The sequence below is a fragment of the Miniopterus schreibersii genome (assembly GCF_964146895.1).
Source record: "Miniopterus schreibersii genome assembly, chromosome: 18".
Classification (NCBI taxonomy): Eukaryota; Metazoa; Chordata; class Mammalia; order Chiroptera; family Miniopteridae; genus Miniopterus; species Miniopterus schreibersii.
The window spans coordinates 8,195,917-8,221,330 of record NC_138121.1 but is presented as its reverse complement, the minus strand read 5'-3'; the positions used below and the strand labels follow the sequence as shown (position 1 = coordinate 8,221,330).

The 25,414-nt window shown below is 56.8% G+C and overlaps 1 protein-coding gene across 6 annotated transcripts in view; it reads left to right on the top strand.

The window, feature by feature from the left end:
* The window catches only part of PAK4 (p21 (RAC1) activated kinase 4), a 37,089-nt gene extending 15,191 nt beyond the window's left edge, over nucleotides 1-21,898 (top strand). The window contains exons 2-11 of one of the 6 annotated variants that reach the window (XM_081118712.1): nucleotides 11,629-11,736; nucleotides 12,280-12,353; nucleotides 13,218-13,433; nucleotides 16,305-16,763; nucleotides 16,980-17,417; nucleotides 18,051-18,184; nucleotides 18,329-18,455; nucleotides 19,506-19,631; nucleotides 20,349-20,483; nucleotides 20,909-21,898. In XM_081118712.1, coding sequence (XP_080974838.1) covers nucleotides 13,230-13,433; nucleotides 16,305-16,763; nucleotides 16,980-17,417; nucleotides 18,051-18,184; nucleotides 18,329-18,455; nucleotides 19,506-19,631; nucleotides 20,349-20,483; nucleotides 20,909-21,064 — 1,779 coding nt within the window. In that variant the 5' untranslated portion in view covers nucleotides 11,629-11,736; nucleotides 12,280-12,353; nucleotides 13,218-13,229 and the 3' untranslated portion in view covers nucleotides 21,065-21,898. The remainder of the gene's footprint in view (nucleotides 1-11,628; nucleotides 11,737-12,279; nucleotides 12,354-13,217; nucleotides 13,434-16,304; nucleotides 16,764-16,979; nucleotides 17,418-18,050; nucleotides 18,185-18,328; nucleotides 18,456-19,505; nucleotides 19,632-20,348; nucleotides 20,484-20,908) is intronic. The other 5 variants (XM_081118714.1, XM_081118713.1, XM_081118711.1 and 2 more) reach the window with 5 other exon arrangements.
* Nucleotides 21,899-25,414: the final 3,516 nt, after the last annotated feature.

Here is a 25,414-nt window from a genome sequence, read left to right as displayed (position 1 = left end):
GGTGTTTCCTGTGTGGGAGTGTTAAAATGACGTGTACACAAAAGTGTATAAAACCTCCCTGTTCAGTTTAATGAATACTTATAAAGCAGACCCCTATCTATCAACAACCAGATCAAGACAAGCATCACCAGTGCCCTAAAAGTCCCCTCCTTCATGTGCTCTTTCTAGTATTATCAGATAAACTCAGCCATCTTTTCTTCGTTTAATTATCTTCTCTTTTTGTGAATTATGAAAGATTTCAGATGTCCTAAGAGAATAGAGAATCACCTGATGAACCCCCAAGGGACTGATGCACAGCTAAAAGAGAAAACACTCTTGCCATGGTTAAAGCCCCCCAGATGCCCTTCCCAGGTACCCAGAGCTCGCTGTGGTCCCTCCTGGGCTTCCCTAAATAGCGTACTGGATGGTTCTCCAGGTTTTAAAACTGTGTGTAAATGGTCCCAGGCCGCCAGCACTTGGCTGCAGCTTGCTCTCAATATTTTGCTCTTGAGGTTTCTCTGGGTAGAGAAATGAAGTTCTGTGCCAATAGGGATGCTCACAGTGTGGATCAGAGTCCCCCCCACCCCAGCTAAGTGAAAGTAGGCATTTCCTGGGGAGGGAGCACTGCTGGCTTTGCAGGTTGCCAAATGGTATTCAGTTGCAGGACCCTGATTTGTAAGGGGCTTTCCCTGAGCGCCTGTGAGGTAGGAATGGGGCTCTGTTATTGTCTGGTGTCTGTCTGGAGAAAGCAGAAACCTCCCTTACATGTGGGAATGGATTAGGGGCTTGGATGAGAGGGCTTCTTCCCCTGTCCCCTGTGCCCCTTGGCTTCCCCTGAGGGCCCTGCTTAGTGATCTCATCTAACCTTTCATGGAGAGGCCCTCTGTGTTGGAGATTATTATCAAAAGCTCTGGATCTGGAGACCTGGGTCTGCTACCTACTAGCTGGGTGACCTTGGGCATGTGGCACCCTCAACTCTTTGGCCTGTTTCCCCATTCATAAAATGTAATTGTATAAAGGTTATTTCATCTGTATAAAGCACTCAAAAGAGAGCTGGCACATAGAAACCTCTTAATGAGTTCTAGCTGTCAGTATTATTGTCATTATTGCCATTCACTCATTCATTTTGTAGATATTCACTGTGTACCTCCTGAGTCCAGCCCTGTGCTGGCTGATGCCTGGGAACAGGCTAGTGACCTGAGAGCCCAAGGTCCTACCCGTATGGAACTTGAGGCAGTGACAGCCCAGAGTCACCTTGGGGAAAACACAGTCCAGAGGGTCATAGAAGACTGTGGCAGGCCCCGACTCCAGCCTAGGAAATCAGAAAAGGCTTCCTGAAGGCTTCTTCGCACCTATTCAGGCCCTCTTGGCCCCATCCTCCACAGACAAGGCAGCCAGAGTTACATCTTCCAGATGCAGGCCTCCTGGCTTGCCTGTAGCCTGGCTCCACCATACCCTTGTCCCTCCAGCCAGTAAGCCTCGGCTGAATTTCACATTTCACTTGTGTGATTCTTGACCCTAAGCCCCAAAGGGCAGGGACCACGTTGCACCCCCGCCCCAGCCTGGCCAGCACATGGTGGACACTCATTGGACTTCTGTTGGTGGAATCCATGAATGTGGGAAGGAAGCTGCATGCTGCTGGAGCTGGTGACTGGAGGAGGAGTGTCGGGAAATTAGGCCAAAAGGTGGCAAGAGCCTGGGGAACCTGGAGAGGAGTTGGCTTTAGCTGTGCTCATCCCAGCAGGCTTTCTGCAGGTGAGGGACATCGAGTTTACGAAAGTCTCCCTGACCTCGCAGAAAAATAGGCAGTGACTTTGAAGAGACACTCAGCAGAGAAGGAATTCTGCTTGCTTTTATAACTGAAAGGATGTACATCCTGCTAAGCAGAAAAAAGCAAATGACAACTAGGCTGAGAGGGGACAGACTTCACCTGTCTGACTGACAAGGAGTTTGCCAACACCCTGGGCTGTGAGGCCCTCACACGAGACAACTTGGCAGCGCTGAGCTTTGCCCACAGTTCCACTTCTGGGCATTTGGCCCACAGGCACACCTGTGAAATGACATCTGCACACAGTTGTCATTGCTGCACCGTTTATAAGAGCTCAAGGCTGGAAACCACCAATGTGGCCTCATGGCAATTGGCCCAGGGCACCTCAGCCCTTCCACACAGGACTGTACTTTGCAGAGATTGAGGCATGCAAAGATTACTAAGAGATATATATTTTTTCTTTAAAATTAAAATAAGGTTTTATTAATAAATAAAAAACATAAAATACAGATGATAAATTATAAATAAATAACTTGAGTAAATATAATATTTTATTTTATTTTATTTTATTTTTTTAAAATATAGCTTTATTGGTTTCAGAGAGAGGAAGGGAGAGGGAGAGAGAGAGATAGAAACAGCAATGATGAGAAGGTCATCATTGATGGGCTGCCTCCTGCACGCCCTGACTGGGGAGGGAGCTGGTCAACCTGGGCATGTGCCCTGACCAGGAATTGAACCACAATCTCCTGGATCCTAGCTTGAAGCTCAACCACGCCCGGCCAGGCAATAACACTTTAAAATAATATAAATTGTTAGTATACATGCTGGAAAGTGCATAAAGCATAAATATATAGCATAACCAATTATCATAAAGGGAAGACCCTTATAGGCCCCGCCTCCTCAGGCCCTCCTGCTCCCCTAAACAGTGTATTTTGTCTGGTTTCAGACTTTTTCTAAACAAAATCCTAGGATGTGTTTTACGTTTTGCTTCTCTTGTTAACTTTGTTTGCTATTCTTGCACACGTAGCTGTGGTCATTCGTTGTCACTGCTGTGTACTATTCCATGGAGCCAGCAGGCCACACTTTATTACCTGTTTCCCATGGAGAGCATTTTCAATGTTTCCAGTCTCTGGCAGATTCAGACTGTGCTTCGTGAACCTTCCCACTCGTGTCCCAGGGCCCAAGGGCCGCATTTTGCTTGGTAGGTGCCCAGGAAAGCACTTGCCAGGTCCCAAACGTGCGTCTTCACCTTCGCCTGATGCTGCCAAACTCCTCCTGGTGCCAGCAGCACAGGAGAGCCAAGGAATGTTCTTGAGAAAAGCAGGTACATAGTAGACTGTGTGGTGTGCTGCCATTTATGGGTTTTTTAAAAGAGTGTGTAAGTATGTGTGTGCACCCGCTCATACACACGTGCATTTGTGGGTTCTCTCAGAAAGGAAAAAAAAATCAGTAGAGGTTGTTTCAAGGGCCGAGCTGGGACAGGGCAGGAGGGGCCATCTTGTCACTGTTTACCCTCTGGTGCCGTTGACTTTTGAACCACGTGCCTGTATTATAAAGCGACAGACACAGAGAAAGAGAAAGGAAAGGAAAGAAGGCAGATATGAAGCCCAAACGTGGCAGAATATTAATAACTGGGAATCTGAGTAGTGGATTTTGTGGGGGTTCTCTGGTTTAGTCTCTGTATTGGGGTATGTTTTAAAAGTTTTATAATAAAGATCAGTTCCTGCCTGGACGGGCGTGGCTTAGTGGTTGAGCATCGACCTAGGATCCAGGAGATCGCCGTTCGATTCCCGGTCATAGCACATGCCCAGGTTGCGGGCTCGATCCCCAGTCGGGGGCATGCAGGAAGCAGCTGATCAGTGACAACTCTTTCATCATTGACATTTTTATCTCTCTGTCTCCTTCTCCCTTCCTCTCTCTGAAATCAATAAAGATATATTTTTTAAAAATAAGATCAGTTCCAGTGTGAGAGGATCTTGGACGGCCTCTCCTGGCCCCTGAGGCCTGTCACCAGGAGAACCCCTTGTTTCCAGTGACACTTCTGGAGGCTCTGTGCACCTTCCTTCCTCCCTTCTCCTTTTCTCCCCTTGGGACCTCATTCCCCTTGGCTGGCCATAACTGCCCGATCCCTGACCGCCTCCCCCACCAGAGCCCAAACCAGCCTGTCTGGTTTGGGGAGGTTAGGGGAGCCGCCCCACTTGGCTCCTGTCTGGGTGGCTGCCTAACAGGTGCTCCACCCTGGTGGGGGAGGGGTGGCCTGAGATCTGGGACTTCTGGGGTCCCCCTACGTGCCCTGCTGTGGACCCAGGCTCAGCCCAGGTCCTGCTGGGAGCCTCTGGCTTGCTGAGCAGGTGATGGACAGGAAGGTGTTTGAGGGATTTCCCGGCCTCCTGTCTGAGTGATGAAATCCTGTGGAGGACTTCACAGCGTCCTGTGGAGGAGTTGGCCACTGTGGGGGAATGGGAAGGACACAAGTGTCTGTCCCCCTGCCTGCCTGGGCTGCTCACTGTTCTCACTGGGCTTTCCAGTGACTGGGCACCTGTCCTGGGCCCAGCCACCTACTTGAACCCAGTCCAGGTCACTCACAGGACCCCTCAGTGAGGGAGCCCCAGGGTGGCAGTTTTGTCTAGTTTGTGCATTGCTGAATTCTAAGGGCCTCCAACAGGCCTGCCTGGTATGTGCTAGGATCTTGCACATGTATGAACCAGTGGAGGCAACAGACATTCAGAGACAGAGGCAGCCTGGAGGGGCAGCACTGGGATAGGGCCCAGAGAAGGCACCTGACCCAGCCTAGGATGTCAGGTAGGGCATCCTGTGGGAGCAGCCTGTGGTAGGGTCCAAAGGGTGAACAGGAATGAGCCAGGCAGCCCGACCCCTGCCCCCCAAGTCCTCCATCATGGATGAGACACACAGAAAGAAACAAAACTGTGCACCAGGAGCTCTGACCTGGGCCAGGGAAGGCTCTGCAGAGGAAGTGAGATCTGAAGGGCGAGGGTTGTAAGGCAGGGCCAGTGTGGCCCCTTCTTAATTCCCCTCTGAGTGTCTTTCTCCTGTTCTGGAATGGGTGTTCCAAACAAGCTACCTGCTGCTCAGAAAAGCTGGTTTAGGGCACAGGTACTGGGACAGATGACAGGCACCTAACTTCCTGCCATGTGCCTTGGGCGTGTTACTCAACCTCTCCAGGCCTCAGTTTCCTCCATTGTAAATGGGCCAGATAAAGTACCTGTCCATTGAGGGCAGCAGTGAGGTAAAATGACTTAATGTGTCAAGGCTAAGCTTAGGGCCACTTATTTTCAGAAGGGTTAGTTGCATCCTGAGAAGACAGAGCCAGCATGGCACAGCCCTCCCCACCTTTTTCTCTCCCCATTCCCTCTGCATCTCCCAGCCCCACTCTCACACCTAGAGGTGGTCATGTAGGGGCTTCACCATGAACTCAATCTTCCCCTCCTGGTTAGGCTGCAAGTCTCAGGTTCATCCTCATGCGTGAGTGGGGCAGAGCTGGAGAGACGACCTTTGTTGTGCCTTCTTGAAGCTCTTGCTGGACTCAAAGCCTGGAAGTGGGGGGAGCAGGGAACACAGCGAGCCCCAGATCTCCAGCCACCCCTCCATATCAGAGTTCATTCATCCCCCTTCCCTCTATCCTGCCCCCAGCCCGGGTCATTGTTTCAAACCTAGCTGCCAGCCAGCTGCTCTCAGGTGCTGGGCAGCCACTGCTTCCCTGGCCCCTGGCACCTACCCTACCATGGGGAGCGAGGTGGGGGTGTTAGTGGAGGACTGGAGCCCTGAAGCTAGGGCTGTGGTTGGAGTCCCCTCTTCCTGTGTCCCTGCCTAGCCCCTCCCTCTGCCGGGACAGTTGTGGGTGATGTGGCCCAGGCTCTCCAGGCTCTGCCCCGCCTCCCTCTGTCCCTCCCTCCCACTGTCCTCCCTCCCCCTCCCCCTCCCATGGGCTGGAGCCACAGCTAGCTCAACTCCTGCCAGGGCAGGGCCGCGTCACCACTGGCTGCCAGGGAGGCTGGGGCACAGAGCCCAGCCAGCTCTCCTTGGTGGGTGTGCGTATTGAGGGCCAGAGGAGCCCCTTGATACCTGCTCCCTGCTCTCCCAGCTGGAAGCCTCTGTCTGTGGCTCACCCCACTGAGGGTGTCTGAGGACCCGAGGATGGTGGAGGTGAGCTGGCCCTGGCCTCAGGCAGGAGGGGAGGGGTGGGGAGGGCGGCACTGGGTGTGAGGAGGGCAGTCCTGCTGCCTGGTCACCTGAGCCAGCATGAGCATGTGATCAAGGGGCCACACCTTTATTGGGGCCAGCAGCAGGGTGGCCATGTTTCCACGTGTTGGTGGTGATAGGTGTCTGCTGGGGTTTATCACGTCTCAGCACAGGTCCCTGAGCACCTCAGTGGGGCACCTTCCTGGGGTCTGGTTTGCACAGGGTTGTTCTGAGGGGCTGGGTCTTTCTGGGTGACGTACTCTGGGTTGGCCATGGGGGCTCATTGCCTACTGTGTGTGGATCTAGGCTTGTGTGGGTCTGTGCTCTACCTGTGTCTTGGGGAGTGTTCTTGGTGTGTATATGGGGTCCTAGGTCCGCCTTTCTAGGGAAGTCCAGCAGTTAGGAAGCGTATGGAATTGTGTGTATGTGCAAGTGTGCCTGCCTCTGGGTGGTGGCTCAGGTCTGTATCATGCATGTCATTGGTATGTGTCTTTGGGTCTCTTTCAGGAATACCTGTATGTCTGGGATGTGTGTGGCTCTTTACAGTGGTTTTGGAGGGGTCGTGGGTCCATGGGAGCTTCAGGGACCCAGCTGTGGCTGTCCTACTGTCCCGACCCTTCCATGCTGATAGCTTCCTCTGAGCCAGGCCCCCCTTTAAGACCTCTCCCCCCACCTTCTCCCGCCTCACATTTCCCCAGGACTCACTCTGTGGGGGCCCATATCTAAGCGGCAGGAGCTGAGGCTCAGGATGCGATGTCCTGTCCCATGCCCAGGCTCCTGTACAGCTGCTGCCTCTCGGGTTGGGTGGCTGCCGCTGTCTCTGGCCGCTCAGGGAGTTTTCTGTACAGCCTCTGTGTGTGTTCCTGTGTGGCTGGAAGCAAATGCTGCGTCTGTGTCATGGTCTCTGCAGATGACCTGTGCACTGTGGAGCGTCTTCACGTGCTTCTGTGGCTGGGGGTGGTGTGGCAGGGAATTGCATGGCAGGGGAGGGCTTGGGTTCTAGGGGACTGGGAGGGCTCCAGAGCCTCCCTTCTGCCTGTACCCTCTCTCTCCTTCCTGCCCTGCCTTAGGGAAGAATGAATGAAGTCTAATCTGATTTCCCCAGTCCCTGTGGGCTCACCTACACTCAGGCTTGTTGTGGCATTCATCCTGGGCGGTGAGGGAAACCAACAGGGCCCTTTGTGTCTGTACCCTGTTCCTGGCCAGGAGGGGAGGGATATTTGAGCCCGGGGCTGCCAGAGGAACCAACTGGTTTCCCTTGGGGCTCTGAGCGCCGGCCTGGGCCCAGCTGGGTAAAGGAAGTGGCATCTTTTCATTCAACCACACTTGAAGCTGTGCACCTCCTGTGCTGGGCAGTGCTGGGGGCACAGGCTGGCTGAGATGGCCCCAGGCCCTGTCCTCTCAGGCTCCCAGTGCAGCCAGAGAGGCAGATGTGTCCTCAGAGAGCGGCAGCCCGTTACACTCCCCCCACCCCAGCCCTGGAGAAGGGAAGACTTTACAGAGATATTAAGACTGGCACGTTTGCTCTGGCAGGGACAGAACCTTGCCCAGCATCCTCTTTTATTTATTTGTCCCTTTAGTCATTCAGCAGCAACAACAGCAATGGCAGTCATAGTAACAGCAGCTAATGTGTAGTGAGGACCCACTGGGTGCCATGCACTGTTCTAAATGCTTTGCACATGTCACCTCATTTGATCGTCTATGTTCCCGGAGAAAGGAGACTGCCACTATCCTCAGTTCACAGATGAGTACACTGAGGCCCAGAGAGGTTGAGTCACTTGCTCAGAGGCACACAGCTTGGCAGTGGTGGAGCTGGTACCTGAGCCTGGGCAGTCTCCTTTTAGCCACCAACTGCCTGCTGAGCCCTTGTACTGGCACAGTCTGTGGCGGAGGCCTGGTGGGGAAGGATGGCACTGCATCTGGCCCAAATTCAGAGAGCAGGGCTGCTCCTCACTCCCCAGACTGGTGACTCCAGGCTCAGCTTCCCAAGGCCAAGGCGAACCCAGTGTTTTTATGGGATTTCACCCATTGCGGGGAGTCATGGATTTCCAGCGGCATCCTCCACTGTTTGACTTGCTTTTTGCCTATAGCCCAAATGTGCTTCCCCTTCCTCAGATTTCCAGCCTAGGCCACATGGCTGGGGTGGGCTTCCCTGTGGTGGGCAGGACCTGGGATGGGCTCCCAACAGGGTGCTTCTTGTGTTTGGAGCACACACCTGGCTATTTACTAAGTAGCTAGCTTCACTCTCTAAGGACTTGGGCCCCAGTTCCTCCTCAGGCATCAGGTCAGACTTCAGACAGTGTGGGATGGGCCTTGGGAACTCCTGTCTGCCCTCTGCCCCAAAACCCTTCCCTGTGTCTCCTTGGGATCCAGACTCATCACACTGGCAAGGGTGTCCCTCCTGTATTCCACTGATATTTACTGAGTGCCCACTGTGTGCCCAGGCCCTGCTCCAGATGCCAGGGATATAGCAAGAACAAGACATAAAGGCCCCTGCTCTTCAGGAGCTGACATTGTACTGGAGGAGGGGTGGGAGAGGGGACCAACAGTCCAAGTAATAATAAATGCCATGGAGAAACATAAAGCAGGGGTGCAAATTGCGTGGGGGGGGTCAGGGAAGGCCTCTTTGAGGCACTTTTATTTACACTAACACCTGAATATCAAGAAAGGGTGAGCCTTGCAGTTCTGGGCAGAGAGCATAGTAGGTGCAAAGGCCCTGAGGCTGGATCAAGATTCCTGGTCCAAAACTAAAAAAGAAACCACCAGTGTGGTTGGAGTGAAGTGAGGGGAGGAGACAAGGTCCTGAGGTTGGCAGAGCCCACTGGGCAGTGCCATGTTAAGTCACAGTTTGAGCCAAGGAAGCCCTTGGAGAGTTTTGTTTAACTTTTCTTCAGATTCCCTCCTAACCAAGGTAGTCTTTCTGATCCTGATTCTGCTCATCACTAGTGAAGTTGTCTCTGTCCTGCTTCTTGTCCCATAAACCTCTGGGGTCTGTTGTCTGGAGTGGAGGCCTTCCTGGAGCCAGTGCCACTGGGAAGCAGGAGGCTGAGGCGGCCTCAACAAGGCCTCTCTGGGTGAAAGTGGGTGCTTCTGTGACCCTGGGTAGCCCTGGGCAGTGACTTCCCTTCTCTGGGCCTGTTTCCTGGTTTGGGAAACAGGAAGGAAGACGACTCCATACCCACCTACCCACTTATCCAAGAACTGTTTGGAGGGTTCAGCGTGGCCCGGCCTGCATGCCTGGCACAGGCCCCTGGGTTCCAACTGGGTCAGCTCCCTCCACTGCCAGGGGAGCAACTTTATACAGAGCTTGGGGAGATTGGGGCTGGGGGCCAGAAGTAAGAGTTTTACACGCGCTCACGCACACCCAAGCAGCTTTGTCACACAGCGGCTCCTGCTCTTCCACCTGGGCTGACTTCCCTGGTGGGGGGTGTTGGGTGGGTGGGTGGGAAACATTTTCCTCTCATGAAGGTCAGAGGGCAGAAGAAGCCGGTGCAGGGTGGCTGGAAAATCTGAGGCTTTTGCCAGAACAGGTGGGAAACTGCCTGTTCCACATGAGAAATGATCTAATTAAAAAATTGTTTTTAATTGAAACAAACATTTTAGAGTAGAATGCAAAATGTGCCTGCATTCTTGGGATCAAACCCCGGACTTCGGAGGCGTCTGTGTCCTGGCTGGTGGCTGCGGGCTTCATGCTGTCCTCCGCTCCACCTCTGAGCTCACTGGTTCCCATCTTTTCAGCTGCAGGCTTCATGCCAAATGCCTGTGGAAAGGGCGGATAAGAAACCACAGGGGAGGGGGTCAACTGCTGGGGGCCACTTTGTGCTGCCCCTTGCTACTCCTGGGGGCTTGGGACAAAGCCATCAAGGAGGAAGTAGGACCCTCCCCCCAGAAGGATTCAGGGCAGGAGAGGAAGGGCAAGGTCTGGGTGGGGTGGGGTAGGGGAGGCCAGGACCTACCTTGGAGATGGTGATGATCATGACAATAGCATCAGTGCAGCCCTCAGGGGCAGAACAGGCAGCTAGAAGCCAGGACTTTGGTGTCCACCTCTCCAGGTTCAAATCCTGGGTGTCCTGAGCAAGGGGCTCTGAGCCTCAGGGTCCCCTCTGTGAATTGGGGATCACAAGAGCACCTGTCTCCCAGGTTATTGTGAGGATGGAGTGGGATTAGGCACAGAGAGCACAAGCAGAGCCCGGCACGCGAAAATCTCCCCGGAGGCAGCTGCTGCTAATTCCCAGAACTGGGCTGGGCAGGCCTGGAGCCTCATGTCCCCGCTGCTACCAAGCTGTGTCACCTTGGCAAGTGGTGTTTCCTCGTCCTCTCTGTGCCTTGTGTTTTTATTTTGTTTTTGTTTTTTGTCTGTAACACGGGGTCAGGTCTGTAATCTGGGTCAAGTGTGCAGATTAAAGGAGGGACTCTGGGTTGAGTGCTTAGAAGAGGGGCCAGAACCCAGTAGGTGTGCAGTAAGTGTTGGCTGCTACTCTATGGGTGACACACTTCCTGCGTGCACTGGGGCCTGGCCATCAGTGCCTGTGCTGTCTGTCACTCCTTATAAAAACTCAGGGAAGCTCGCACTGTCGTAGCCCCTCTTTTAACAGAGGAGGAAACTGAGGCACAGAGTGGCTGAGCTTCTGGCACAGGGCCACACAGTGAGCTCTCAAGGTGGGTTGGCTCATGCCACTTCATGGGCACAGAGGTGGCACAGTGTGTAGCAGTGGAGCCTGAGTTTGGGCCTGGGCTGTCTTTTGAGTTCCCAGCACCTGCTCTCTGCCCACCACCCACCCCCATTCCTGGTACAGCCCCTACCTTTAAGTAGCAGCTCCTCTCCCTTTTCTTCTGAGGCCCCAGAAGGTTAGGAGCTTGGGGAGTTGGTGGGAAGGGGGGGCCTGGTGAAGGAGCTGGCTGGGCTTGGAGCTGCCCCAGGGTGGGGCTCCCGCCTGATCATTATAAACATGGTCAGTTCCTCTGTTTGTCCTGCCCTCCCCGCCGTGCCCAGAGGGAAGGGGTGGCCCCCGGCAAATATCCGGAGGTGTGCCCCTCCACCCCCTTCCCCTGTGGGGCCACACTTGGCTGGGGGTGGGACTGGCTGCACTGTGCAAAGATGGCTTGGTGGTTTATGGGTGGGGGTTCTGGGTTGGCTGCTGCATCTCCAGGCTGCCTCCTGCCCACCCCATCTGGATCCTGAGCTCCTCTCTCCTGGGTTTAGTAAGGGGTCACGTGGCTAATCCTATCCTGTCGAGGCTGTGGGCTGGGAGGTGGAGGATGGGCAGGGCAAAGAGTGAGAGAGGCCAAGGGGAAGAGAGGCTGGGTCTGGGGCCAAAGGGGCACATCTGGGAAGACAGTGAGGGGGTAATAGGACATAGGGCGAAGATCTGGGGTGACAGAGCAGGGGTGATGGGAGAGGGTCAGGCATAGGGACAAAGCAAGGAACTGGAACTAGAAAGAGGTGAGGACAGAGAAGCTGAGAGAGAGAGAGAGAGAGAGAGAGAGAGCGCGCGCGAGAGCGCGCGCGCGCAGGGTGGGTTGGGCCGCCAATGGAAGTGTGGGAGGGAGGGCTGGACAGTGTTCAGAGGGCTGGAATGGGGAAAAGACACTGAAGGGGCTCCTGGCTTGGTTGGGGCTGTAGAAGGGGCAGGGGCAGAGGGGCCCCCTTCCTGACCAGGGCTGTCCCACCCCACTTCCAGGCAGCTGGGGTCCCTGGAGCATGCAGGACAGTGCGCTGGTTGGGGGAGCCCTGGCCAGACCTGATTTTGGCCACCTGCTGGCCGAGAGTCCCGGACCAGTTGAGACAGGTTGGCTGCTGGGTCCCCACCTCCTTCCCTCCCACTGCCAAACCGGTTCCCCTGGAGGCTGCCCATTGATGGTTCTTCCTCTGAGCAAGGGGTGGCAGCCTATTTGGCCTCACCCCACAGAGCTGCTCCCACAGGAAAGGAGCAGCTCTCCCATGGGAGGAGAGCCAGGGGCTGGAGGGGCCGCATCCCAGACATGCTTCTGAGCCTCCTCATAGGTCATAAGACTCATTGAGCTTGTGGCCCACCCTGTGTTGGGCACTGTGCCAGTCACTGGGAAGCCAGCCATGAACCAGACAAAATCCCCACCCTGGGTGTTTCCCCTCATCCTTTGGATATAAGCTTACAGGGCACCTCTTCTGGGAAGCCTCCCCTTATTTCCACCTGCCATCCCTCCAGGCTGGGTTTGGTGCTCCCTGACCCCAGCCACCTCTGTGTCCCTAATACCAACCATCACAGGCTAGGCACAGAGGAGTGAGTTATTACTGAATGAGTGAGTGAATAAATGAATGAGTAGATGAGTGACGTTTTCTTCCCATTTTACAGATGAGTAACCCGAAGCGCCAAGAGGAGACGTCACCTGCCCAAGGGCACTTCTAGCACAGCCAGTGTCAAACCAGGTCTGTGGACTCCAGGGCCCATGTGTGTGATAAGAAAGCAGGACCTAAGCCCCCTCCTCCTTCAGGCACTGCTAGGAGTAATCCTAACCATTTGTTGAACAAGTAATCAGAGGGGTGTGGTGTTCCTGGCCCAGAGTCCAGGCTGGGAAAGCAGGATGGTTGTGGCCAGGCCGTTAGGAATGGGTTGCTAAGCACACTGTGTGCCAGACACTGTGCTAGGCGGGGGGGGGGGGGGACACGACACACGTCGGGACACTGGGCAAGATGAAACCTGGCCTATGGCACTGATATTCTAGTGATGGGGCCGTAGACACTAAACTGGTCAGCACAGGAACAAACAGAATTTCTAGAAGTTAAAAGTGCTGTGAAGTGATATGGGGGAAGGTAGTGGGCATGGGGGATCTTTTACTTGGGGTAGTCAAGAAAGGGTTTACCAAGGACTCAGACCTGAAGGAGGGGAGAGAGGGAGCCATATATGGATACTGGAGAAGAGTATCCCATGAAGGGAACAGCCAGTGCGAAGGCCCTGAGGTTTGAAAGCCAGTGTGAGCGAGGGGGAGATGCAAGTAGAGAGGCGATGGGGGCAGATCATGTGGGGTCGGCCACAGGGAGCACTTGGCTTTTTCTGGGTGAGATGGAGCCACAGAAGGCGCTCAGCAGAGATGTGACTTGACTCAGGTGCTCATGGGATCTCTCAGGCCATGAAGGACAGACTGTGGAGGTGGTGGGGGGAGTGGGATGGGAACAGGGATGGACAGGACCAGGGCAGGGCTGGAGAAGCTGGGAGGAGTGGGCAGGTCCTGGTGAGTGGCCCCCCCTGCAGGCCTGCAGCAGGAGCCCACATCTGCGCCTTCTGGTTTTAAGAGCCTTGGCGCCATGTTTGGGAAGAAGAAGAAGCGGGTAGAGATCTCGGCACCATCCAACTTCGAGCACCGGGTGCACACGGGCTTCGACCAGCATGAGCAGAAGTTCACGGGGCTGCCCCGCCAGTGGCAGAGCCTGATTGAGGAGTCAGCTCGCCGGCCCAAGCCCCTCATCGACCCTGCCTGCATCACCTCCATCCAGCATGAGGCCCCCAAGGTATGCTGTCACCCATCGCCGCCTCTCCTGACCCCCACTAACCCCCACAGAGGGGCCCCAGCCCTTCACCCCACCCGTGATCCTGTGGCCAACATATCCTTGCTGACCCCCATCCCTTGTGACCTCCAAACACCCCCCCACAACCTTTCACACTCATCCTCACCCCTAATGCCGGTCTGTCACCCACCCCTCCACCCACTGACACCTTACCTTGCCTGTCAACACTGATCCCCAGCCCTGAGAACCCCACACTTACCTTGATCCCTCCAGCAGTCCCTCTATACCAGCTCCTAAGTCGTGCTCTCCCAGAGCCTCAGGCCTAGAGCTCTGTGTTCCTGACTCCAGTGCCACAAACTTATCCTTAGGTCTTCATAGAGCTCCCATGACAGTGGGGGGACAGACCTGTTTCCAGATGTTGACTACCCCAAGTAGTCAGGGCTGGGCTGGGGAAGTCCAGAGAAGGCACCTGACCCAGGCCGAGGTTCAGACCCACTGAGAGGAGGAGACATCTGAGCTAAGCCCCGAGGACTGAGAAGGAGGAGTCCTGAGGCAGATGGCGGGGCAGCAGGGCTTTTAGCAGAGGAAGAGGCCCATGTGAGCATTGGAGGTTTTGGTTTAGGATTGTGTTTTGTTTTCTGCCATCTTGAGCAAATGGGCAGAGCTGGGATTTGAACCCAGGTCTGTTTAAAAGGCTCATGCTCTTAACCCCCATCCTGTCTCCATGGCTCAGGTGCCCAGGCATGGCCTGCAGCGAGGCCGGCCTGATGGCGGTGTAAGGCAAGGCCACACCTGGCCTATGAAGCCAGCCAGGGAGCATGGACTTTATCCCGAGGGCAGTGGGAGCAGGAAGGGCCTCAGGCCAGGGGAATGAAGCCAGGTTGTTCCAGGGGTAGAGGTGGGTGTAGCAGACTCAGTGCAGGGACCAGGCCTGCGGCTGACTCATCCTCTCCAGCTGCCTGGCCCAGCCTGGCGGGAGGAGGCCCCAGGGTCAGCGAGGTGGGTGCAGACACACTCCCACCAGGGTCTCAATCTGATGGCCCACTGAGGTGTTCCTGTGTCCCATGCAGGGTGGTCCTGAATATTTTGAATTGTTTGTCACTGCTTTAAAAAGCAAGAGATTTCATGTCCAAACCCCTGTTGGAGTGGCAGCTGCCTCCACAGGCAGGGCACTAGCTCCTCTGAGCCACAGGCCCCACCCGGCTACCTCAGTTCCATCTCCTACCCAGTCCTATGGCTGCTTTGGTGCTGGTTATGCCCTCACTAGGGTGCCTCCTAAGACCTCACCCCTGCCTGGCCTGCCTGCCATGGGCCCTACTTGGGGCTGTGTCCACCAGGAGGAAGGAGCACCTTGTCTTAATTCACACACAGGTGCCACACAGGCTGGCAGTGTCCTGAGGCCCCTGGGGCACTTGTGCTTGCTGCCCAGTCCTCTCGGGCCCTCCCCAGCCCCCAGGCACTTCTGACACTGAAGCCTGACCAGCTGTCTGCCTTGCTTTGCTGGGTCCCTGGGCAAAGCCAGGCTTCCAGGTTGGCAGTTGAGGCCCAGCAGAGGCAGGGGCAGGCCCCATAGGGGCATTGTGGCCAGTGGGTGGGTTTTGTGGGATCAGTGTTTTCTACACAGTAGAGATAGTTCTGACTTGGGTGTCTCACAACCCTGGGCCCATGGCCATGTGTGTTAGTGGTTGACAGCACAGGGGTGGGGGCTATGTTCTCTGCTTCCCACAACCTCCACCCAGCTCCCCTCACTCCCTCACTGGTTCAATAAATGCTTATTGAGCACCTTCTGCATACTGATGCTGTCCTAGGTGCTCAGATTTAGCAAGAGCAGAGACAGGCAGACCCATCGCTGCCTGCACACATCGCACCCGGGGAGCTGTAGGTGTGTTTCTGTCCACTGGTTTTTAGTGTGCTAAAGAAAAGGAAGGAAGGGGGATAGGGAGTGTTAGGGGCTGGCATTTTAGATGGCTGGTCAGCAAAAGCCTCATTCTGAAAAGCTGTTTCCAGCAAAGACCTGAGGAGGTGAGGGAAGGAACCATGGCATACTTAGGGGAAGATGTTCCACGCAGAGCGAACAGCCAGTGCAAAGGCTCTGAGGTAGGAGCTGCCTATGTGTTTGAAGAGCAATGAGGCTCATGTGCCTGGAGCTAAGTGGGGGGCAGGGAACCCTGGAGGCCATGACTCAAAGAGGTGGCCATGACCCAGATCAGGGTGGTGGGCATGGAAGGTGAGCTCTGGGTGGATTTGGAACACACACTCTGCCTAGCCCCAATGGGCATTCTTATTGCCACCCCTGCTCCTGGGGCACTCTTGCCTTCTATGTTGGGCCCAGTCCTTTCTGACTCTCCCTGTACCCCACCCTTGGCCTCCAGGGGAACAGAGAATGTGGTTTTGGGGTTAACAATTCTGGCAGGCTGCAGGGGAGGAAGCGCCAAGCTGGGCCCTGGCCCCAGCATCCTGTAATTTGCAGCTCTCCAGGGCTGATTATGGAGTGGTGTGGCCTCTGCCCTCCTTCCCCTTCACCCACAGGGCAGGAACCTCCCCCAGCCAGGAGAGCAGGAGAGGCAGGAGGGTGCTTCTTCGGGCATCCAGCCTCCAGGTTGGGGGTGGGGAGGTTACAGCCTGACTGAGGGGAGGCCACTCCTTCAGCCCCCTTCCTGCAACTGATTTCTCTGTGCTGGGGGCAGGGGTGCTGCGGGGGCTCCATGGTGCTGCCCCCACCTGCCCAGCCCCATCATCACTCCATGGCATTTCTTCATTTGTCTCTGTCTTGTCTCTGATGTGTGTTGTGTTGTCCTGTCCTTGTGTGTCGGTTACATGTCCTTTGTCCCGGTCCTTGCCCGGCCCCTACCCTGCCACTGCCCTGGACCCCAGACCATCGTGCGGGGCAGCAAAGGTGCCAAGGATGGGGCCCTCACGCTGCTACTGGACGAGTTTGAGAACATGTCGGTGACACGCTCCAATTCCCTGAGGAGAGACAGCCCGCCGCCGCCCACCCGAGCCCGCCAGGAGAATGGGATGCCCTCGGAGCAGGCCGCCCCGGCCAGAGGGGGCCCGGAGAAGGCAGGCGGCCTAAGCCGGGGTGCTGGTCGCAGCGAGGGGGGTGGCGCCAGTGGTGACCGGCGGCGGGCGGGGCCGGAGAAGAAGCCCAAGTCTTCCAGGGAGGGCTCAGGGGGGCCCCAGGAGTCCTCGCGGGACAAGCGTCCCCTCTCTGGGCCTGACGTCAGCACCCCCCAGCCTGCTGGTGTGGCCAGTGGGGCGAAAATGGCGGCTGGCCGGCCCTTTAACACGTACCCACGGGCCGATACGGATCACCCATCCCGGGGCGCCCAGGTAACTGATCCCCCGCCTCAGGACCTCCCCAATGTCCCCTTGTCCAGAGCTTTCCCTGTCCCCCACCCACGAACTCCAACCTGTGCCCAGTCCACTGTCCATCTCCATCCTGACCACCATGTGTCTGTGCACGGCCGGGAGGCCCCTGCCCTGCTCAGGAGAGCAGAGCCAGCCCCTGGCCCCTCCACTGACAGCCTCCTCTCTTTTCTGTTTCAGGGGGAGCCTCACAACATGGCCCCCAACGGGCCATCAGCGGGGGGCCTGGCTGTCCCCCAGTCTTCCTCCTCCCGGCCTCCCGCCCGAGCCCGTGGCCCCCCCAGCCCTGGAGTGCTGGGCCCCCATGCCTCTGAGCCCCAGCTGGCCCCACCAGCCCGAACCCTCGCTGCCCCCGCCGGTACCCACGCCCCTGGACCTCCCGGCCCCCGCTCTCCGCAGCGGGAACCCCAGCGTGTGTCCCATGAGCAATTCCGGGCTGCTCTGCAGTTGGTGGTGGACCCTGGTGACCCCCGCTCCTACCTGGACAACTTCATCAAGATCGGCGAGGGCTCCACAGGCGTTGTGTGCATCGCCACCGTGCGCAGCTCAGGTCGCCTGGTGGCTGTCAAGAAGATGGACCTGCGCAAGCAGCAGAGGCGCGAGCTGCTCTTCAACGAGGTGGGCTCCTGGCCGCCCTGTCCTGCCCCCACCTTGTTCCCAGTGCTCCTCCACCCAGTGGTTTTGAGGCCCTAAGGAGGTGGGGCTGGGAGAAGGTGCTTCAAGGCTGGGCTTCCCAGGCCTGGGTTCCTCTCTCCTCACAACTCACACCTACTCCTCTCTCCCCACGATACCCACAGCTCCATCTCTGTCCCTCTCCTGGCCCCTCTTGAGCCCCGGTCTAGGACCCTTGGGCCCACTGAACTCTGCCCTCTAAGTGTGTTCCAGGCTCCTCACACCCACTGAGTCCCACATTGGTTCCAGAGTGTCTCCCCCAAACTCCCTCTGGTTCCCTGTCTCAGAGAGGCCCCACCAACCCTGTCCCCAAGCCAGAGCTCTGGACCTCCCTGGGACCTGTCCCCTCTGCCCTCCCCCACCCCTCCAGCCCCCCCAGCCCCATCCTCTCTCACTGGGCCCTGGCCTGGCCTCTTGGGTGCCCCTGGGCATTCCCCACACAGCAGCCAAAGGGCTCTTTATGACGGCAGGCCAACCACACCAGCCTGGCCCGAGAGTGAGGCAGGAGGGCAGCTGGTGGCTGCGTCTGAAGGTAGGGGCTGGCAGCTCCCCACCATGCTGACCAGCCTCCCTCACCAGGTGGTGATCATGCGAGACTACCAGCACGAGAACGTGGTGGAGATGTACAACAGCTACCTGGTGGGCGACGAGCTCTGGGTGGTGATGGAGTTCCTGGAGGGGGGCGCCCTCACCGACATCGTCACCCACACCAGGTACTGCCGAGCAGCTGGACCCTGGCCGGCGCCCAGCCCACTGTCTCCCCTGGCTCCCTAAGGTGGAGCTGGTGCCCTCAGACTCCCAGAGCAGGGCTGGGTCCAGTTTGCTGCAGTTCCCTGCTCCCCCCTCCCCCACTACAGGATGAACGAGGAACAGATTGCTTCAGTGTGCCTGGCTGTGCTGCAGGCCTTGTCTGTGCTCCACGCCCAGGGCGTCATCCACCGGGACATCAAGAGTGACTCCATCCTGCTGACCCACGACGGCAGGGTAAGGATTTCATGGCTTGGGCTCCCTCCACCCTCCCCAGCTCCCTTCTGCCATCACGTAGGCCCTGGCCCCCAGTGCAGTGTCCTGAGAAGCCGTTAGCCTGTTGGTTCCTCATGCGACAGCCCAGAGTCGGGTCATTGGTGACCCAGGCTGGCGGGGACTCTGCCATCAGCACAGGACACTGGCACCTGTACTCTTGCCCTAGGCTCAGAGAGAGGAGAATGCATTTGGGCAGCAGCCACAGTCCTGCCATGTGCTTTTCCCACCCCTGAGACCAAGCACCTGGGTGGGTCGTGGACCCTGTCCTGCCTCCCGCCTTCCCGACTGAATTTCTGAATCTGAGGTTTGTGGTTGCGTGCAGAGCGCCCAGAACCTGCATTTATAGTCCAAGAGTAGACTTTCAGTGGGAGCCCCTTGATACCAAATTCTTGGCTATTTGCCCGCCCTCCCCCAGGAAAGTTAATCCAGGCAACAGAGGTGGCAGCTTGGAGCTCACTTTCACTGGGAGTCCCACTCTAGGGCCTGTGAACACCTAAAGACATCTACAGATGTGTTTTAGGGATACCTATGAGCCACCTGAACTTGTACACACTCTGGCCAGGCTTTCTGGGGTTGAGAGGATCTATAGATATCCTCAAGAGTCTAAAAGGGGCCCACAGCTCCAAAAGAGGTTCTGCGGACCTGGTTGTCACAGAGGCAGGCCAAGTGTCCCCAAACTCCAGGGAAGCAGAGACCCAGGGCTTGAGCTTTGGGAGCCAGCTCTGGTCTCATCCCCTGCACCAGCCTTACTACTTGTAGGACTCAAGTCACTTCCCCCAACAGCCCCAGGGCAGACCCTCTCTGGAAGAACAGATGGTGTGATCTTGGGGCAGCGACACACCTGCAGGCTCCCTGCCAGAGGTGGCAGAGCTACCCATGATCTGGCTGTGACCTCTGGGCTACACAGTGGAGACCCAGCACGTCGGAGGCCAAGGAATTAAATGGGTGGACACCTCTGCGCACCCTCCCCACACCAGCACCTCTGACCCTGCTGCCCGTGCCCTGCCCCAGGTGAAGCTGTCAGACTTCGGGTTCTGCGCCCAGGTGAGCAAGGAGGTGCCACGGAGGAAGTCACTGGTCGGCACACCCTACTGGATGGCCCCGGAGCTCATCTCCCGCCTCCCCTACGGGCCAGAGGTAAGGCAGAGGCAGCTGGTCCTGCTGCCAGCACCAGTTCATGCTGACAGTTCACAGCAGCCAGAGTGGGGGGGAGTGGGAGGGAGACTGGCGTGAGATTCTGAGGGGACATCTCAGGACAGCCTGTGAGTGACAAACCCAGCTCCAATGGGTTTAGCAAAACATGGAAGCTATGCCGTTAGGGGGTCATGCGCTTCAGGCCCGGCTTCCCGCATGTCTCCCTTTGTGCCCTGGTTTTCTCTGTAGTGTTCCCTCAGGCAGGTGCTCCCCTTGTAGCAGCAAAGATGACCCCAGCTACTGGGACACAGCTTCCCGCCTGTGGGCACCATAGGATATTTGGCTTAACGGTCTCAGGGTTGATTCTGATTGGTTCAGCTTGCATCATGTGCCTGTTCTTGACCCAGTTACTGTGTCCCAACAAATCTGGTCATGCCCACCACCCACCCGGCCTGCTAAGAGTGAGGAAGGGCAGAGTCCACCAGAGGAAGCCAGTGGTGCTTAGCAAAAAGAAGGAGGCCAGAGGCTGGGTGGGCAGAACCCTTTAGAAGGTTCCCTGGGTGAGAAGTGCATGGCGTTGGCAGGCCATGTGTCAGAGCAGGTGTCCAGGTCCAGGGGCTCGGGTTGTGGAGAAGCAAAAGAACTGGGGGATCCCTCCCCAGGCTTCTCCAAGCCCTGGCCTGCCCAGCACAAGCCCTGCCATCCCTTCCTCCTATGCAGGTGGACATCTGGTCGCTGGGGGTGATGGTGATCGAGATGGTGGACGGGGAGCCCCCCTACTTCAATGAGCCACCCCTCAAAGCCATGAAGATGATTCGGGACAACCTGCCACCCCGACTGAAGAACCTGCACAAGGTGGGTCCCCCTGCAGGCAGGTGGTGCGAGGAAGATGACACATAAGCCTGCAGGGTGACGCCCCTGCACCCAAGCGGAGTGCTGGGTGTAGACACCACTGGGGCTTTGACGTCGCCTGGGGTGGCATTTACTGGGTTCTGGGCTCATCGCCCTTCTCATCCCACCATGGTGCTCAGCTGAAGGCACACAACTTAGCCAGGCCCAGGATAGGGGTGCCTCCAGGGCCCAGCTGCTGCAAGCTCCTCACCAAACCTTGAAAATAGGAAGGAAATGAGTCTGCAGGCCAAACTCTGGACACCTGGCACCTCTTTCCCCCAGACGTGGGCAGTAGACGGTCAGCCCCTGTGACAGAGAAAAGACCGAGGCCCCAGAGCAAGTGAGTAATGGAGCTGGCACTCAGGCCCTTTCCCCTGCTTTCCCCACAGGTGTCACCGTCCCTGAAGGGCTTCCTGGACCGCCTGCTGGTGCGGGACCCGGCGCAGCGGGCCACTGCAGCCGAGCTGCTGAAGCATCCGTTCCTGGCCAAAGCGGGCCCACCTGCCAGCATCGTGCCCCTCATGCGCCAGAACCGCACCAGATGAGGCCTGGCACCCTGTCCCTGAACCAAAGAGGCCCTGGGGTCACCCCTGCCCTGCCGGAGGCCAGTAGGGGGCTGGCCCCTGCTTCTCCTGGCCTGGGAGACACTCCGAGTGGCACTGCCTTCCTTACTAGGGGCAGTGTGTGGGACCCTACTACTGAACTCGTTTTGATTTTGTGACTAAAAATACGGGACTTGTGGGAGCAAATGAGGCTCCCAGCTCCCCCACCCCCCGGGACAGCCCCTCTGCGCTTCCCTGTCTCCGGGAAGGGAAGGTAGCCCTCCCATCACTGGAACTCTGCAGTGGGGGCTGCCAGGGGTGGAGAGAACACTACGAGAGAGGTGTGCATGTGTGCGTGTGTGTGTGCGTGCGTGTGTGTGTGTGTACGCGTACACATGGGTGTGCGCACAGTGGAAGGTCCAGCTCCTCTGTCCTCCAGGCTGCGAGTGGGTTTCTCTGAGACCTTGCCTCACATACAACCCCCCTCCCCCTGAGCCACGGCAGGGGGCGATCGTGAATGTCTGAAGAGTGGCCTTCTCCCTAAGCCCTGCATCCCCTTTCTGTGGTTGTATGGGGAGACAGGTCAGGGCTTCCCTCCCACCCCAGCCTCTGCAGAAAGTGACTACTGCACCTGGACAGCCTCTTCTTTTCTAGAAGTCTATTTATATTGTCATTTTATAACACTCTAGCCCCTGCTCCCAGCTGGGGACAGGTGGTCCCTGTCCTGGGGGGCCACCAGGGCAGAACCACTGCTTGAAGAATCCGGTTCCTGCCCCCTCGGCACAGCCCTGCCCACCCCTTCCTCAAGTTAGTTTTACAATTAAAACATTTTCTTGATTTGTGTGTATATGTGTGTGGAGTGTGTCCAGGGGGAGGGGCTGGCCAACCCCAGGGTTCCAGCCCAGCTTGGGGCAAGGGCCTGTCTGTGAGCCGGTGGGGAGTTCCAGGTGGAAGAGCAGCCAGTAAAGCTCCTGCTCATGGAGGCAGGATTGACACCCGCCCTCAGGCCTGGAAGGAGTCAGTTTACCAGTCCGTGTGCTGTGGTGACCAGTTTACCAAATCTGCCATTTCTTGCAACTTGTTTTAAAGGTTGTCTTGAGCATATTCAGTGGGTAGGAACTGACCCATGGTGAGTTGATGTTAGTAAATTGGTCAACGGGCAGGTGGACTTTGGAGCTTGGCAGAGGTGGATGGACCTGGGGCTGCCAGCTTCACAGAGACTCCATCAGTCTCTTCCCTCCAGGCCCGAGCCCTCCAGGCCAGTGCTGGGCTTTGTGTGTCTTCAGCATGCTGAGAGGTGTCCGGCCGGGAGCAGCTTCCTGGGGACAGCTGGGAGCAGCTTCCTGGGGACAGCTGGGAGCAGAGGGGAGAGCGCCTCTCCACATCCTCCGGCAGCCCTGGCATCAGCAACCTCAGCCTGGGTTGTGGGTAGCAGTGTGTGGTAAGGGCGGAGAGATTCCAGCTTGGTCTACACTCCCACTCTCCTCCACTGTTACGTGACTGTCCCCACAGCCCCCCCCTCCACTGGCCCTGAGCTCCCCCAAGGATTGGGGTGCTGTTTCTGTGACAGCCTGGCTTGATCCATGCATGGTCTAGGTAGATAGTCACAGATTTAAACACCAGCGCCAGCAACCATTGCTATATGTGAATATGTTTGGGAAAAAATATGCCAAAATTGGCTTAAGGAGAAATAACCAAAAAGACCAAAATAACTAACCCCCCTCCCACACACACACGTATTTAAGAAAAAAAAAATACTTTGAGCATGAATGCCTGTACAAATCAGTTCTAGCAGACTTTGAAGGATCAGGTAATTCCTACCGTGTACAAATTGTCCCAGAAAACAGGAAGAGGACAGCCACCCGCCTCATCCTAGGATCCTAGAATACCTGCGGTCCCCAAACCAGATAAGGACAGTGAAACAGCGCTGCAGCTACTGCACACGCTGGGCGCCGGGAGGTGCTGCCGTCAGTGGAGAGGCCCATTCAGACCGGGCGGGGGCACCTGCCCCCTCAGGCTGTGGAGGCGGAGCCCGCGGCAGCTGTTCGCGCTGTGTCTTCCCTCACATCACTGCAGTTTTAAAGAATGGCTTTGGGGAGCCTTTCCTCCCAGCTCCCTGCCTCCTGCTGCGGATGCCCATGCTGAAGGCTCCCACGGTATCAGTCAGAAACAACTCTGGTTTCCAACGGGATTTAATACGGGGGTCGGTTACCAAGGCATTGGGGAGGCTGGAGGAGCCACAGAGGGCCAGCCGTCACTAAAGGCAGGAGCCTCCCCTGTGGGGCAGGAGACGGCAGGAGTCAGTGGCACTACCAAAGCCCACTCGTGTCCCCGCGGCAGGGAGCAGAATGTCCAGCCTCCCACCCTCTGCTCCCACTGGAAGCCTCCTATTGACAGGACCTTACTGCCTCCAGCTGGCAAGGGAGTTGTACAAGGCGCTGTTTAGGCTTCCAGCCTCTGGAAAAGGAAGCACTCGGGAGGGCAGGTGTGCGAGGCAGCAGATGTCATCTGCCCAGGCAGGGATGTGGCACGGGGATCTCGCTTTGTCCACACGTTCCTGTCCAGACATGGGGCTCCACAAGGAGTGAGTGTTAGCTCAGCCACAGCAGAGACCCAGGAGAGGGAGTTGGGGACATGTGAAGGTCAGACAAGTCAGACCAGTTGTTCTCATGGTGTGGTTCCTGGACTGGGGGCATCCCTGGGAATTTAATGGGCATGCACTGCATCACCAAGCCACGGGCTCCTGAAAATGGGGCGGAGGCCCCTCTACTTTGGCGCCTGAGGGACCACGTGTCTGAACAACCTCTGCCTTCCTGGGTGGCCAGTCAACTAGGGCCAGGCCCCAAAAGGGGGACTCTGGAAGAGAGATGGTTGCTCAAGGAGAAAATTTGGGACCTAGAGGTGTTGGGGCTGAGACATGAGATGAGGCAGCATATAGGGTCCTGGCCTCTGGGGAGGGGGGGACAGCTCGGAGCCTTCTCCAGGAAGACCAGAGGCAGCTATAGCAGTTTGGGGCCTCCTGGGTTAAAGTTCAACTCCCTTTCTGCCTCCCTCTCTTCCCTGTTCCTTTATCTCTGACTTTCTCTGTCTCTCTGTCTCTCTGTCTCTCTGTCTCTCTCTCTCTCTCTCTCTCTCGCCTATCGTTTAATCTTATTTACTATTTGAACAGGTAACCCAAGGACATGGCACAAAACACACAAGATTCTAAGGGGAAATTACAAAGTCCACTTCCCTTCCTATTCTGGCTTCTCCACCCCCCCCCCACCCCCCCACCCCCCACCCCAGAGGCAGCCACCAGTGCAAGCTTCTTGTACCTCCTTCCAGAAATGCACGCATGTACCAGAAACACCCACAGGCATATACAGACCCATGTCCTACTTTGCACAGCTCAGCAGAGTACACCTCCTGCGCCTTGCTTTTTACTACCTAACATTGTATCTTGGTGGTTGGTCCCGGCTGTTACATAAGAAGCAACCTGTTAATGGAGCATATGAAACATGATTTATTAATACCGTGATTTATTGAACATCCCTGTTGATGGCCGTTCAGGAAGCTGGCAGTGGTCCGTTGTTCTGATCGATGCCACAGCAGATCTGCACGAACTTTGTATTTGTCACGAGGGCGCACATTTCTCTGGGATGCGTAAGCCTTGCCTCCTCCCTGCATGCTACAGGACTCCCACCTGTGCTCTGCCCCGGGTAATGCTTTCTGGGTGTTTCTGACCTCTGGATCCTTCCCTGGCTCCTGTCGACCCCACCCCAATGTCTGTAAGTCTGTCTCTATGCTTCGGCCTCTCTAGATCTCTCTACCTCTCCTCTTTATCTTTCTCCCTCCCACCCCCTTCCTCCTCTCCCTCTCTCTGCCCCCTCTCACGTCCTTCCTTCTACCCCAACTCATCCCTGCCTCTCTGTTGCCCCCTGCAGGTGAAGCTGACTCACAGCAGCCCCCACTCCTCACCCCTGTGATTTATATTGGAGGGAGACAACACCCAACCCAGCCCACCTTTTACCACTTTCAGCCCCCTCCTGACCTGGCTGGGCTTTCCCATCCCCCACAGTCCTGGCTCCCCTAAACCTCCCATTTCCTGCTCTCCAGGACACCCCACCTCCCCTTCTCTCTATCAGCCGGATTAGGAACTGACAAACCTGGCGGTGATACTGGCTTTGCAGCAGGATGGTGAGAGCTAGACTCAGGTGTGTTGAATGTGGTTCCTTGGCTGGACAGAGCCTCGTCCTCCTGCCTGGGGCTGGGCCTTCTTGGCCTCCCTGTCAGCAGAGAGCAATCAGTCTGTGTCAGCCCTGAGCTGGGGACAAATGATAAACAAACCCACCCAAGGCCCTGCCCTGGTGAGGC